Here is a 15,579-nt window from a genome sequence, read left to right on the forward strand (position 1 = left end):
CCGGGCTGAGCCCGCGAGCGCTGCGGGGAGCGAGGGCAGTGCTTTAAAACACCCAGCCCCACTGTCCCTGCCAGACACAGCCCTCCCGGCCCGGAGCCCACCCGCAGCCAAGGAGCGCAGGGAGCAGCAGCTTTGGGTCTCCCCGTGTCTACCAGACCCCTCCGGCCTCGCCCAGAGCACGGGGCCGGCTTGGCAACGCCAGAAATGGCTCCCTGCAGCCCCTGGCCCTCGTCACAGCACTGTCACACGCTCAGACAGAGCATGGCCAGTGCAGCAGCTCCTCCTCGTCTTGTTGTACTTGAAACCACCAATTTTAAAACATCCTCTCTACAATACAACCATTAAGTCAAGGGCCTGCAGCTCTTCGCTGTACTACCCCAAGACAACGTTCCTCTTAATGATCAAAGGACAGAAGTGGGTCGTGGTGGCCAGATGCAGCTCAAGAAGCCAAAGGGAGCGGAGCCACCCCAGCTGTCCCCTGCCGACAGACGGCACAGCAGATTGTACCAGAAGGTTCCTGACGACAGCAGGCAAGAGCATTGATTTTGTGCGTTGTGCCAAGACTCCCTCCTGTCCCTCTCCACCTTTTCCTTCAACTCCTTCATGTTTCCCAGCAGAGCACACAACCATCTTTCCTCCCGCCTTCTCCCACCACCTCATCCCTCTCCTACCCGGAGAGGGCAGGTTCCTACCTGCCTCGGGAATCACCTGCCGCCAGTGGAACAAGAAGCTGTGGCGACGGTGACTTTACCATGTCCAGCTCCTGGGGTGCCCTGCTAACACCAACATGAGTCTGCTCACCACCTCATGGCAAAGCCAGTAACACCCCTACCTTCAGCAGCCTTCTCAGGCCCTGACAAGCAGCCACTTCGCAGGAGTGATCAAAGCAACAGTCCGTGCCCGTTGAACCCCGCCAGCGCAGGGACTCGCCCTGGGCAGGGAGCTCACCGGTCACCCAGCTCCAAACCCGCACACCAGGAACCCCAAACACGATGACCAAGCAGCGAGTGGGACTCTGGCTGCTGACACAGAGCGCTTGGATGAGCCTTGGAGACTCTCTTTTATTTTCACAGTCACAGTGATGTGTGTGTGTATCCACACCACCACGGCCCCTGCGCGAGGCTGGAGGGTTACAGCTGCCTTGGTGGGCGCCGTGCTGCACAATCCCCCCCCAGGCAAGCCTGGAGGGACAGGGATCTCTCCCAGAATCAGCTACAGTATAAAAACCTCCCGGCCCTGCCTGCAGGAGGATTATGAGTTTTGCAGCAGTTGGTCTGAGAACACGCAGGCTCGGTTAATCAAGGTGTGACATCATGGCAGGGGATCATTTCTATAGCTTAAGACATACAAATAAAGCCCACGTCTGACCAGGGCAAGTGTAGGCACAGAACTCCTGGCAGGTGCAGTGTCTGACTGACATCTCTGAAAGCCAGTACGGCCCAGTAGCCCGGTGTCTGTGTAGCTTAGAGCAAGACGAGGTTTTACTTTAGGTCAAGGCACTTCAGGAGTCTGTGCCTGCAGCAGCAGAGCACCATGAATGGTCCTAGAGTCAATGTAAACCAAGCTCCCCAACACAGCTATTTTCTATCTGCCGTCTTTGGTAAGTGCTAACAGCAACAACACCCCACACCAGCACAAAACGTGGTGCAGGAACGGGGCAGTAAGCGTGCCCCTTCCTCAGGGCGAGGCAGGAGACCCCACAGACTTAGCACAGAGTCTCCTGCCTCCCACGGAATAAACAGCTTTGAGATTTTACTTATTGGAGATGAACTGTCAGCACGGGCTGGGCCACGCTGCCCGAGTGCATCGGTTCACAGCAGGTTCACTCCGTGCTTCAGCAGCTTTTGCTTGGCCTTGCTCGGCAAGCCGAAGGCGCTGTCCTGGGGGTTGGGAACGCCCGAGTTGCGGAGCGGAGCACCCAGCTGCTGGAAGTAGGTCTCCTGGACGGGGTTGCGGCAGGAGTACACGGCCGTGGAAGCGTTCCTGGCAGGGCAGGAGAGAAGGCAGCGGTCAGGATTTACAGCTCTGTGCAAGATCCCCTGCAGCTCACCGGGCTGGGCAGCGGGATGATTGTGGCACTTGGACTCTCGGCTACTGAGAGGGACTTGTAGGTCTCTCTAAGCAAAGGAACACAAAGTGGGCACCAGAACCCTGCAACGCATTGCCAGGAGGCCACGGGGAGCCAGACCCTTCTTCTTAAGGGTCATGGCATCCCAAAAGTGTCACGTCTCATCAGTGAAACACTCCTTGTGCCTAACAGCCCTTCCTTCCAGGAGGAACCTATCTCGCTGCTGCCGTCCATGAACAAACCCCAGCACAGCACCCTGGCAGCAGGAACCACACGAGGTCGTTTAGTCACACGAGTGATGAAGCTCAGACACCAGTCTGACACTGTAACCACAAAGGCTCAAGTTGTTGATTAAAAGCCACCCCTCAGTATTCACCTATGAGAGGGCTGGCAGGGAGCAAAGGGCTCTGCATTCCTCCTTCACCAAGGAAAGCAGCAACTGGTATGTTTGCTGACACCCTTCTGTGACAGCTCTCCGTAAAAGCAAGCAGCTTTAGTCATCTTGTTACTCTGATTCACACATGGAGTTGCTTTTTTTGGGGCAACGCAGAATACGCCAGCTTAGCTGGGACAGGATTTAAGGAGCCACCAAGCTAACGCTAAACAAGGAGCCCTCCAGCCCTGAAGTGTGTGATTCACTTTCCCTTGGCAAGCTGTGCCAGAGAAGTGAAACAGTGTAATTCCCAGAAGCATCTTTATTTCATCATGTTTTGGACAAACAAGCGTGGCCAGGCAAGCAGAATCTCTGCACGCCCACAGCACAACCGTCCTCCCTGCGATCTGCTACGGGAGCGGGGGCAGAGCTGGAGCTCAGGACCAGCTTCAGCCCCAGCCGTGGGGAAGGGCTCTGGCTGCGATAAGACCATCTCGCCTGGCGCAGCACAATTGAGTTTGCCACGCACATTACAGCGTGTTTCCAACCCAACAAGCCGTGCAAGAAAACAAAATCTAGGTTGCCAATTCTGGGTGCCTTTGGCTCCCGGCCGAGACACCGATTTATTAGGAACAGCTCTATTTAAAACTGTGTCTTAGAGCCTTATGGTGCCAGGAACTGGCAATATTCGAGTGTTATATCTTAATCCAAACCCGTGGCGCAGCTCAGCTGTGCCTTCAGTTCCCTCGCCTCAGTGCCATCCCAGCCTCTCAACACCCAGATCACACTGCAGGCAGAGTATCGAGTAGCCCACATCTAAAGAGCAAACTTCAGGGAACAAGGGAACACGACTGACCCTTGGCAAGAGACCCCGGTGTGACTGCAGCACACACCAAACCTCCGCAAGCCTTACGAAAGGGGCTCCCCCCTCCTGCCTGTGCCATACAGCACTCCTGTGCCTGGCAGAGGAGGGGGTTATAAACGCACCTTACCTAATTATGATTTCTGAGGCAGTGGGAAGCTGGCTGAAGTCGGAGTGGATCAGTGCAGCAGCTCTCAGGAAGTGCCGATCCAGAGGGCCAGGAGTATGGGGCAGGTTGGCTGCAAAGAGCAGTGAGGGGTGGGGGTTAGAAGCCCACTCTGTAGAGGAGCATGTCCCCACTTACTGAGCAGGACAAGGCTGTGGACCTCTCCCGTGGACCCTGGATATTTGCAGAACAGACCGAGGGACACACTAAGCCCTAGTGTGACCTCAGTGACATTAGTCAGCGTCCCACGTCACGCTCAGCCACGCACAAGCAAAAAGCGTGGTGTACCTTCCCCCGTGTGGGCACACATCGGAGTGGGGACAAGAAGCCCTGAGACCTGGGTTACCTGAAATCATTGGGGTGTCTCTCTTGCCCTAAAGCACTTCTAAGCTGGAGAGAGGTGGGGCATTGCCGGTGAGGCTGCCAGAAAAAGGGAAACGTTAGAATGCGTGGGGCTCTCTGCGCTTCGATGGTCTACCCCTCATCAGGGCACTGCTCTCCAAACTGCTGGTACTCCTTGTTCCCAGTTCCTGCTTCTCACAGCCAAAAACGACTGACAAACACTCTGTTGTACTGCGGGACAAAAGGCATCACACGGGGGCGAATGGGGCAGGTTTGCAGAGGAGGTCGAGTCCTGTCCTCAGACTAGCCCTTAGCAGCGCCCCAAGCAACATCTTTCTGAGGGAAGCGCCAGGGGAAGCTGCTCCATCTCCCAGCAGCCTCTGGCTCTCATCCAAACAAAGCCATCAACAAGCCTTCAGCAGATTATAAACTCACAAAAGACAAAGCTTCCTCAGCAGTGCCTTATATCTAGGCTATTTTGTAGAGTTACAGCAAGCAATGTTTCTGAGAAGTTGTCTGAAGCACGAGAAAAGGTTACCACAAACCCTGTTCTCCTCCTTATTCCCCCCCTCCGAAGCAGCTGCTGTTCCAGAGGACGAAGGCTTACCTGTGAGCACGTTCTGAACACAGTCATAGTGAGTGAAGCTGTAGGTTGCCTTGGCTGAGGACGAGGAGCCTTTGGGCAGAGTCTCCCTCAGGTGAACCTCGAGGCCGTTCAGAGAAGCCAGGCTGCTGTGGTACTGCAGACAGGGCAAAAAAAGGCAAGAGTTAGAGCAGAAGCCCTGCTCACCTCGACCTCCAAGGAGGTACCAGGGGGAGCTCGGGTGACTGATGTTGGTGACTGAACCCCTCTGTGCTGCTGCTGCCCAGGCACCCACCCAGGAGCGGCTGGGAAACCTGGGCACACAGGGAAGCAGATGAGCCTCACAGCTTACAAGTCAGGGAGACGGGGACTCAGGAAAGGGCACTCTAACCTGAAAAAAAGCCATTAAACCACCTGATGCTATTAATTACAGGAAAATGCAAGACTCCATTAATTTACCATCAAACATTACTCTCTGGGGCTCATTTTCACGTCCTGGCCACGGCTTTCAGCTGCAGCAAGGCATACTCCTTTGCTTACCAGCCCTTGTAACACCAGACAGTACAACACAGGATGCAGCTCTGCACGCTTGGGCTGGGTCTAACTGCCTGCAGCATTTCCCACAGCACCCCCTCAACACACCAGTAAACCGTCTACTGGGTACCCAGCCTCTGCTCTGAGCTTCTGGCCAGCTGCAGGCTGCAGGGCTATCACCAGAAGGAGAAAAAAAACCCAAAGCCAAGGGAACAGCCTCACCTGCCAAGGGAGCAGCCATGGGTCTGAGCAATGGATTCGCACAACAACGTACTGACACGAAAGCCAAGCTGCTTTGCTGGCTGGGCTCGCAGCAGCCCAGCTGCCCTGGCCGTGCCGAGGCTCCCAGGCAGCAGGCAGGGCTCAGAAGATTAACCCCACCACCCTCCAGCCTGCCCCCGTGCTTTCCTCTGCCACAGAGAGGATCAAGCCTTCATGCAGCAGGACGGCAGAGCCTGGCCTGCCCTCAACCCCCCCCAATCACGGAATTTTCTTTTCTGTGCAGTGAAATGAAGGGATAAGACCCAAAGAGGGGCAGGAGCCTGAAACCTCCACAGCCTCCTGCTCTGCAGGGAAAGCCTGTACTGGAAACCACCCTCCCAGAGGCATGATCGGTGCTGCCTGCTGTTCTCAGCTGCACAAGCAGCATATTTTAGCCTTCTTTGGTGTCATTCAGGGGCCTCAAAGCCTTCGACAAACATGAATTATAACTAAGCTTTGACATCCCTGAGAGCTGAGGGTCATTTTTAATCTACAGATAAACAAAGGAACAGCCAAGCTGAGGTTACGCCTCAAATCCACCATGACGCCAGCAGCAGAGCCCAGCTCCACCTCCTCGAACAAAACTCTTCCTCCTGGGATGAGGGGACATGCAGTGCATCTCTCCTAAGAGATAACACACACCTGCACCCAGAGGAAGGGTGTAGTTGGAAGAACCCAACCGCAGTCAAAATCCAAGCTGTGTGAAAGTACAGTTTTGCTAAGACGAGATCCAAGGCAAGAGCGTGTGAGATGGAAGCAGCGTGTTTGGGAAGAGGAACCTGAGTGGCACAGGGCTTTGTCAGCCCCAGGGCCTCTGATTTCGCAGCAATCCCTTCCCAGGCATGCTGATCCTTGCCCGCTGTGCAGAGGTGGCATCCCCCTGCTTACGGGGGGTCGCAGCCACAGCCTCTGAGCTCAGAAGTAAAAGCAGTAACCTCGAGGCTCTGCTAATGCTGGGAGCCAGCGTTAGCCCGAGCCTTCCTCCACCTTCCAGTGTGACGGTTAGAGAAATTAGGTTGTTCCTATGGCAACTGGCTTATCAAACAGGCCTCTGCAGCTTTGACTCAGCTCCCGGTAGGGAGGCAGAGGCCAGGCAGCAGCTCTGCAGACTAATGCTTCACCGGGAAGCGCCAGGGGCCGGCAGGTCCTTCCCCCGCAGCCCCATGAGCCTGGCAGGGAAGGTTGGGCATCGAAGCACATCCCGCAGCACAGCAGTCTGGGATCGCTTGGGTACAGCACCCATCTGGTGTGCCCCAACAGCACCCTTCGCTCCAGCCCCCGGGGAGAGCAGGCTGGGGACACAGACAGCCAGATGCTCGTGGAGAAAGGAAACGCTCTGGGGACTCGCTGCCAGACACGTCTCCCTGGTGCTTCCAGAGAAGCTGTGCCGTGCGAAGTGGAGGTTACACAGAGAACACACATTGCTTCCCAAAAAGCACTACAGAACTGAAGGGGTTTCCCAACCAACCCCAAACCCAGCACAACCCCGCGGGGCTGTCTGACAGTCACACCTACACGTTCTGCTCCGGCGCTGGCACCGCCAGACAACAGCAGGCAAGAGGAGCTGCCTGTGAGCAGCGCTCTCACCTCTCGGGCTCGCTGCCCGACGTTCACAAACAACCTCCCACGCAGCTTCGACTGCAGTGACGAACCCTCAGCCAAACGGCTCTGCCTTGCACACACAGAGCAGGTGAGGAAAGGGATGGGAAGCACGATCCCGTGCTCGCTCTGCAGTTGTCACCCGTCCCCACCACCAGACAAGCAGCAGTATCTGCAGGTGTGGAAGAGCTTTCCTACTTACCACACTTTCAACGGAGCTCGGGTCCTCTCGGAGGTGATCTTCAGCCAGCAAGGAGAGCACCAGCCCCTTCACGCAGTGAACGTACAAGCTCATCTGGACCAGTTGGTGCTGTTTGGCTGGCTCCACACCAGCCTGCGCTCCCGGACTGTCCCCCCGAGGCAGCCAGCTGCTCTCCCCACGCCAGGAACAGTGCGTGTTCTCTGCTGCATCGCCAGGCAGACCCTCCTGAACCCCTGCAGCTGGCAGCTGACTCCTGCTTTGGAGCTCTGGGTGTACAGCAGTGGCTGGGCCATCCAAACCCCACACGTTGCCACCAGCTGCATCGCTGCTTTCTCCAGAGACACTATTTTGGCTCAGAGTCCCTTGCTCGTCTTGTTCACTTGCCTTCCTTCCGCTCAGCTCCTGGGCAGGAGAGCAAATAGCTGCACTGCCACTGGCTGTGGGACTTTGGGAAGTGCGTTGCTCAACATCAGAGTCCACAAGGGATTTCCCCACGCTCTGACTCTCCTGCTCCCGGGCGTAAGGGTTTGGATAGGAAAAGCCCTCCAGATACAGACCTGTAGTTTGAGCATATTCAGCAGAACGGAGTGTGGAAGGGCTTGGCAGCTGCTTCGTGTCTCCCTCTGATGGGAAGGATGCTTTTCTACTGAGCTCTGGGCTTTTGCTCTCTGGGCTGCTCTGTTCTGCAGTTGGAGAATTCTTTGTACTGGCTTCCATTTCGGGGAAGTCCTTCAAAGGACCCGTGTTTGCAGGGCTGCCTGATGGCACAGCACCTTCTGGTGCTGCTGTGCTTGAAGCTTGCTCAGGGGACTCCTGCACAGGGATATTATTCAGGTCTCCCGTTGATTCTGAAACTGCCTGGGAGCAGAAAGCATTCTTCTCTCCTCTAGGGCTTGCTGGGGACACAGATGACCTAGCAGGAGATGACAGGTTGATTAAACTACTGAGCAGGATCTGTTTGGAGTTATTACGCACCTAATAACACTGTCACCTCCCAGTAGTGTTCAGTAGCTGATCTATTCTCTGCTACAAAGAGCATCTACCTCAGAAAATGATGGGCTAAGGTCTAACACAGGTGAAAAGCACGGGCCTCTGACACTGCAGACTCCTGGGAACGTCACTCCCTTATTCACAAAGCACAAAGGCAGCACCGTGAGCTGAGAGACAACAGAACGCAGCAGCTGGTCTTGGGAAGCAGTTCTGCTTTAGGCTGCTTCACAACAGAGAGATGGACACCACCAATTCTGTCCGGCCTGAAAGACCTCAGGCAGCTTTAACAGCCACAGGACAGAGGTTGAGTTAGTACCAGAGAAAACAGTAACAACAGCTAGCAAGGACACGGCACCACACGTTAGCTCCCTCGCTGCAAAAGCCTCTCTGTGTGTCAGACTGATTTCCTACCTAGTCATCCACTCCACTGGGAAGTCTCGGAGCTCTGAGACTTCATCTTCTGTGAGGAATACCGGGATGATGCGGACGCCCTGCGGCAGCGGAGAATCTGCAAGAGCAACGGAGGTTTGAGGATTAAATTAACACGCCCCAGCATAAAGAACAGAAGCCAAACTCCATCAGCCCAAAGGCTTCTGCAGGAGGAGCAGGCATGCTATCAGCACAAACCCACCACGTCTGACTAGGTAGCACTTCCCCATCCTCCTCATACACTTAATGCCTGACACAGTTAAATCTTCCCTTAGTGTTTTTTTCTAACCATCCTGGCAGAATATCTATAAAATGATGGTCAAAAACAACGACTGAAGGTTTGGACTGAAAGCATCAGCCATCTGTTTTCAGGGCTCTGTCAGTGGCCAAGCAGGCACAGGGGTGACTGGAGTTAAAGCAGGCATGTTGGGAATCTGCAGCACGGACAATTAAACCCAAAAGAGCAAACTCCTTTGCTGAGCCAAAGAAAGGAACTAGTTCTGGTCACACAACACCCACTGGCACATGCTGACTAGTGGCAGCAACACCCTCAGGGATATACTCCTGCATCCAGCAAGAGCTTTGACGTGAACCCCAGAGAAGCAGCTCATGCTCTCGCTGCAGAGGACGCAGCCCCAGAGGGTTGCCCACGTGCTGCAGCTGGATGCTCACCAGGCTCCCGCTGCTCCTCACCTCCAGGCTCACTCTGAAAGAAAAGCCAAGAATCAGCTCCTGTGGCATGACTCGACGCTTGCCACCAGCGCTACCAGGACACCTCTTCCAGCCTCCTCAGCCTCCCTGTGCCTACAGCAGACCCCAGACCACCCCCTGCAGCAAACACTGAGACTGGTTTACCATGCTGGGCAATGATTTGGTCCTTAGGTAGCCCTCAAAGTCAAGGGGACTGCCCAAGACCAAGATACACCTGAAAGCAAGGACAAATACCACAACTGGCCATTGCTGCCTGCTCAGGACACAAAAACTTGCTTCACTCAACCAGCGTAGGAGCAGAGGCCTTCTTCCTATCTGGATCTTGATGGCTTTTTTGTAGACCTTGAACCACGTAAATAATTACTTCTGACAGGTTTTAATGGCAACAGAAATCTATTTGTCACTTTCAGACATTTATTGTGTGTATTTAGAACTAAATACCTAAACTTGGGTAAAAAGCTAATCAAAACATAACATAGATGAGAACTCACGAATTCAGTAACTTAAAGAGTGAAAAAAAAGCAAATTCCTAGTGCAGAAGTCTTGAAATCTTCCTCAATCATAACTAATAAAAGCTTTTAGCATCAGCATCAATATTTGTCCTTCCGAGTAATGGCACGTGTAAGGTCTGTGTGACAAGAGCTCCCACACCGCACCCTGACAAGAGGGGATCTGCACGCAGGGAGCGTGTCTGGCAACATACCTGGCCTGGAGACTCCCCGCCTTGGAGCAGAACTTTGGCAGTGAGAGGAGGTGGCAGCTGGGTGCTCACAATCCTGAAAGGACAAAACAAAGTCACCCGTGAGCAGAGCGCCGTGTCCCGAGGCTCAGCCACAGGCTCCTGTCACTGGGTGCGTCAGGGCAGGCAGAGCCAGCAGCAGGGCTCACACCGGACTGTCACACGTGCTCTGAGCAGAACTGAGGGTGCTGCAGGGCCCCACGGCACGGCTGGGAGATCTCACCAGCTGACACCTTGCTGAAGCATTAGCATTCCTGCCAACAACCAACAGCAGCCCTGGGTGCACAGCTGATGCCCTTGCTCTGCTCCTGGGATGCCCTCCAGGACCACAGCCCTGGGAAGGGGCAGATTTAACCCTTTGGGTAGCACCTGGTTACTCACAAGCCTTTGTAGAGAATGCAGCCTGCCAGGACGTGGGGAGAGCGCTGGCAAGTTTGCAAGATGAGAGCTGCTTTCAGTAACAGCAGAGGGTCCACCTAGACAGGGAGAGACACAAGGAGTTAGGCCAGAGAATCCTGGGGAACGCCCAAAGCAGCAAATAAACACAAATCCATTAGCACTAAGGCAGCTCTAGAGCCAGATGCTGCAGAGGACAGGCTTTTACCTTGGTTTTGTCCAGATTCCAGAGAGAATTGAAAATCCTGTGGAGGTCACTGGTGTTTTTTTGGATATGTTCAATGTATCTGTCCCACTGCCTGCTCAGTTCCTCCTGAGAAAATGCCTGTGGACAACAAAAACCCACATGCCTGTCACAGCACGGGCCTTAATGTGTTCAGGGTGGTTAGATGCCATCTGGACAGTACCTACAAGTGGCAAATCTTGTGAGGGTAAGGAGGAAGATGATATTGAGAGGAAACTGCTTTAGACTGAATATCTATGAAACCTCTAGCAGACATCCACACTACCTCGGTGCAGTGAGGAGGACGGGCCTGTACACTTCCCCACGTCCCGACTCTTTGATACATGAGCTTGCTCTGATGCTTGCAAGAAGAAGACAGTGTAAGGGAACACGCCAGCACGTGTGTGCCTGGCCAGAGCTCAGCCAACGTGGGAAGTGTTTAAGATCTCCTCCTGGGCAGAACCATCACGGCAGCAGATCTTTAATTACCAGGTATGCAAGGTGCACAGGTCCGTTGTAGAAGGTGAAGAGGCTCATCAGCTGCTCCAGAAACCGCCTACAGCTGACATCAGGGAGCTCCACAGCACAGCCCAGAACCTTCAACACAGAAAGCCACGAATGAAGGATGTTTACTGACAAAACCCAAGCCTTGCAGGTGAGAACAACCCTGATCGCTTTCAGATGAGTATCAAAGGCAGGCAAGCAGTTCTGGGGCAGGCAAACAGCCCCCGGATTCACAAGTCAGATGAAAAGGAAATCCAAAAATACCCACAGAAAAGCCTTGGCACAGACAAGATAAATAAATGATATCAAACCCCAGTGTTTTACACACACTCCCATCCCACGTTAGATGACCTAGCTCGGTGCTCTTATAGCTGAGAACATTCTCCTGAAACGAAGTACATAAAAACATTCAAATTAACTTGTTATTTACAGCGATGAAGATGCTTCATTTAGTTTCTGAGTTGCTGAAAGAAACAGAAGCTCCAGGCCTTCTGCCTCAGAGCCCAGCGAGCCTGAACAGCACTGCCAGCTAAATAGGTCTGACCCATCTCAGCCGTTTCCAGAGGATGGTTTGGGGCACTTTTGTCACGACTCTGCCACACTCTGCTCCTTATGTATGAAATGCCTGTTGACACTGACAAAGCTCTGCAGCAGAGAATATGGAGGGTTAGAAGGAAAGAACACCCAGCCTGCCAAACAGGGAGACTGAGCCCTTGTTACAAACCACAGCACACGGAGTCCCGTTTCCAGTCACTGCCAGTACCCCCCAGATACACATAACGACGCAGAGCTCAGTGCTTTACAGCCATGGCCAGGCACATCTTAAGAAAACACGCAGGGTGTGGACACACAAACAAGGTACGTGAAGCTTTTTACAGAACAGCTGAAGTGATTGCCACGACACACACTTGTAGGCGGCAGGAAACAGTTTCCATAACCTTGCAATGAAAAGCTGTGCCTTGCAAGCCCCCACCCCAGCCCTCCCCAGCTCTGTGTGCAGCCCATGCCCTGAAAAAAACAAAAGCTCTCTTTGTTTGATGCAGCAGTTCAGACCCTCTCACAGCTGTAGCTCTGTAACTGCCTCCAGATGTCCTGAACTCACCCACAGATAGTCTCCATCCACTACAACTGCAAACTTGAGCTTCCTCAGACGAACAAGGCTTGGAGGAGCTCCAGAAATCTCAGTCACGCAGTGCACCACGCCGGCAATCTGTCCGCACAGCAGCTCCTGCTGGTCAGGGAGAGTCTGTCGAGGAAGGCAGGGAAGAAAGACTTATTTTTTTTTTCCTTTTAAAAGGACTTGGGAAAAAAAATCACTAGTGTATTCAGGTATAAATAAAAATTAATTATAAGTTTGATTCAATTATAAATCAGTAGCATAAGCAGATTTTTTGTGAAAAAATAATTGCATTGCTTTTATCAGGCAGCACAAGGGCCTAGAGCTTATTTAGGGGCACCTCCATCCCTCATGTGTATTTATTCCCATCACCAGAACAGACCTGGACTCTGCTGACCAGGACCCCCAGTGAGGGAGCAGGGCGCAAGGCTCCCGTGCCCAGCCTCAGGAGCCCGAGGACTTCCGTGCACCGAGCCCGGCAGACACCACCCCGCTCCACGTGGGTCTAGCTGCAGGAGTTTTCTTAAAACTTTTGTGAATCCTAAATATGAATTAACCCAGAGCTCCAGCTGGAAACCCGACCGTCCTGGACCAGAACTACCAGCACTGACTCACAACCCAGGCACTCCTCTACAGGCACCAAATAAAAGCAGACGTTACCTGAGAAGGATAAAAGTAACAAATCCCAGCACTTGTAGGATCTCCTTCTTCCTTAACCTTTGAACCATCGTAAAGGAAAAAGTAATTCCACCTAAAAAAGCAAAGCATTAGCAGAAATTACTGTATGTTTGAAGATTGTTATGCTTCTCCCTCTCCTGTTATTTCGGGTAGAGCAATAAGAAGGTCATTAGAAATGAAGAGAGACGTGGTTCTTACAGAACTACACAGAGTTCAGACGTGAAAGCAGCACTAAGAGTCCCACACGATTATATTTGACCACTTTTGGGGGTTTAAGACAGCCTCTATAACCCTACAGGAGGAAGGAGATCCAGACTAGTGATTCTCCCACCCTGAGCACGCGGAATAACCGTCATTAAGCATCAACCAAGTGCCCGAACAGCTCCCACGACCTGCGGCTTTTAATTTCAGGGATGTAGGTATTTACTAGCACTTTCTGCCTGCCCCGAGCAGCAAGCAGCGAGTCACGGCCGGGTACGGGCCCTGCACACAAGGGCTCTCCGGTGGGAACGGATGAAGTCGGGAACGAAAGCAAGAGGCAGCTCAGACGGTGGGACCGAGGACCCCGAGCTACCGCCCGGCCGAACGCGGCTCGGCCCGTCCCGCCGCGCTCCCGGAACGGTCCCCCGGGGAGGGACGAAGCGGCTGAGACCCTGCGCGGGCTCGCAGGAGACCGGGGCCCCGCTGCCGGCTTTGCCAGCCCCGGGAAGCGCTCCCCGCCGCCCCGGGGGACAGGGAGCGGGGGATGCCCGGGGGAAGGGGCTCACCATGGCGCCGAGCCGGGCTCCGGCGCCGCGGGCCGGGCCATGGGCGCGGGGCTCCTGGCGCTGCCGCCGCTTCCGGTTGGCGGCCCGCGGGTCACATGACAGCGGCACGTGACCGCCCGCGCTACGGCGGCCGGGAGGCGCATGGAGGCGGCGGGCGGGTGGCGCCCGGTACGGGGGCGGCGGCGGGGCCGGGCGGGCGGGGAGGCGGCGGAGGAGGAGGAGGCCGGCGCGGTGCTGCGGCGGCTGCGGGAGGCGCGGTGAGTGCCCGGCCGCGGCCCCCCCCCCCACTCCCCGGGCCGCCGGGCCCCGCTGACGCCGCGCTCTCCCCGCAGGGACGATCTGCTGAGCTCCGGCTTCTGGGCGGCGAGCGCCGGTGCGTGCGGGGAGCGGGGGGGAGCGGGGCGGCCCCGCCGGGCCTGACGCCTCTCTCCGTGCCCGCAGGAGCCGTGCGGGCCCCGCTGGCCGGCAGCGCGGAGCCCCCCGCCCGCTGCGTCTGCTACGGGCTGGGCCGGTTCGGCGGGTGCCCGGCCGCCCGGTACCAGCTGGCCTTCCTGCTGCTGCTGCTGGAGGAGCTGGGGGTGAGCGCGGGGGAACCGGGAGGCTGCGGGGGGGGTGCTGCCGCCCCGGCCCCCGCCCACGGCCGCCCCTCGCCCCGCAGGTGCCGCCCGGCCGGTGCTCCCTGTTCGACCCGGCCTTCTCCGCCCGGGAGGTGGCCGCGCTGCGGCAGCTGGGGCTGCGCCTGCTCCCGGACAACGAGGTGAGCGGGGCCGCACCGAGGGGCCTGCCCTGCCCGGCTGGGGCCCGGGGCACCGGCCAGCCTCCGCTGTAACGGGAGCCGTTGGTTTCCGTGCAGGAGGGGAAACACGGCGTGGAGGGATCGGCCACGCTGTTCTACATGGTGCACTGCGGGAAGGCCCTGTACAACAACCTGCTGTGGAGGAACTGGTCCGCGGGGGCCCTGTCCAAGATGGTCATCATCGGGAACAGCTTTAAAGGCATCGAGGAAAGGTGCATGCAGCCCCCGGGGGAAGGTTCCGGTGCCTCCAGCAGCACTTTCCTCTCTGTGCTTCCTTTACTCCTTTTTTTCTATTGCTTCTGACACCAGTTTCCAGATTTTGCTCATTTTCAGCTTGCTGTCACATTTGCAATCATCTCCTGCCTCTTCTGTCCCCCACACCTCTTCAGCAGAGCTGTCTTGTTTCACAGGAGTGCCCTGTCTAACGCTGGTTACCTTGTGTTATTCCAGAGTGCTGTCAAGAATACTGCAGAGAGATTACTCTTACATAGCAAAGGTATGAGGCACTAATTTTTTAACATTATTGTTTTGCACTGACAAAGCCCCTTTTAATGAGAAAGGAAATTAATTGCAGTTGGAAGGAAGAAGGTGTTTTTTTTTAAAACCTTTTTTCCTGCCCGCTACAATATAAAAATGAATCACTTTAGGATCATTCTCCATTATCTGCAGAACACACTGCACAGATTAATACACCATCCTCATCCTCACCGACTCCGAACTGAACTTTGCAGAGTTCTGCGTCGTACGTAACTTCTTTCCCAAATGCTCTTTAGGTCTTGAAAGGAACAGAGGAAGCGGCGCTCCCCGCTCACCCTCGGTACCTGGACACCTTTAACGACACCTCCGTCCACTGGTTCCCCTTGCCAAAACTGAAGGAACTCGCCCCCGAGGTCTGGGACTGTGTGGAGGAGCCGACGTACCAAGAATGCGACGACCTGGAGATCATCAGAAAGGAGAAGGGAGCCGCCGGGCGCAGTCCCACTGCTGCAGAGTCCTGAGTGCTCCCTGCAGCGGGGGGGCTCGGGGCTGCCCCTCCTGGCACGGCAGCTTTTGCACAGCCGAGGTGAAGCTCAAGCACCCCACCAAAAGTGGCAACACCCAGACATTGAGGATGGGACATTTTTTGTATCTTAATTATTTAATAAAAAGTAAAGCCGTGCTTTGACTTACAGTCCCTTAACTACAGCAAACTAATTTAACTAAAACCTGCCTTGTAAACCACCCATACTGCACAATGAT

The 15,579-nt window shown here is 55.1% G+C and overlaps 2 protein-coding genes across 4 annotated transcripts; one reads left to right on the forward strand and one right to left on the reverse strand.

The window, feature by feature from the left end:
- Nucleotides 1-1,030: 1,030 nt before the first annotated feature.
- Nucleotides 1,031-13,621, reverse strand: HPS4 (HPS4 biogenesis of lysosomal organelles complex 3 subunit 2). Its single transcript, XM_068412376.1, has 13 exons — nucleotides 13,545-13,621; nucleotides 12,760-12,850; nucleotides 12,085-12,228; nucleotides 10,968-11,075; nucleotides 10,464-10,580; nucleotides 10,241-10,335; nucleotides 9,824-9,896; nucleotides 9,082-9,115; nucleotides 8,392-8,488; nucleotides 6,991-7,903; nucleotides 4,419-4,551; nucleotides 3,434-3,542; nucleotides 1,031-1,983 (listed from the first exon to the last, which is right to left on the reverse strand). The coding sequence occupies exons 1-13, from the start codon at nucleotides 13,583-13,585 to the stop codon at nucleotides 1,812-1,814; spliced, it is 2,127 nt and encodes a 708-aa protein (XP_068268477.1). The 5' UTR covers nucleotides 13,586-13,621; the 3' UTR covers nucleotides 1,031-1,811.
- A 61-nt stretch (nucleotides 13,622-13,682) lies between these two features.
- Nucleotides 13,683-15,498, forward strand: SRRD (SRR1 domain containing). 3 transcript variants are annotated; one of them, XM_068412378.1, is made up of 7 exons: nucleotides 13,686-13,801; nucleotides 13,877-13,917; nucleotides 13,986-14,122; nucleotides 14,203-14,301; nucleotides 14,398-14,552; nucleotides 14,791-14,836; nucleotides 15,114-15,498. In XM_068412378.1, exons 1-7 carry the CDS (start codon nucleotides 13,686-13,688, stop codon nucleotides 15,336-15,338), a joined length of 819 nt encoding a protein of 272 aa, XP_068268479.1. In that variant the 3' UTR covers nucleotides 15,339-15,498. The 3 variants fall into 3 exon arrangements, with proteins under 3 accessions (XP_068268480.1, XP_068268481.1, XP_068268479.1); XM_068412379.1 differs by having other exon boundaries at nucleotides 13,683-13,712; nucleotides 13,877-14,122; XM_068412380.1 differs by having other exon boundaries at nucleotides 13,683-13,712; nucleotides 13,877-14,122; nucleotides 14,751-14,836; nucleotides 15,114-15,260.
- Nucleotides 15,499-15,579: the final 81 nt, after the last annotated feature.

This window comes from Nyctibius grandis, chromosome 14 (genome assembly GCF_013368605.1).
Source record: "Nyctibius grandis isolate bNycGra1 chromosome 14, bNycGra1.pri, whole genome shotgun sequence".
Classification (NCBI taxonomy): Eukaryota; Metazoa; Chordata; class Aves; order Nyctibiiformes; family Nyctibiidae; genus Nyctibius; species Nyctibius grandis.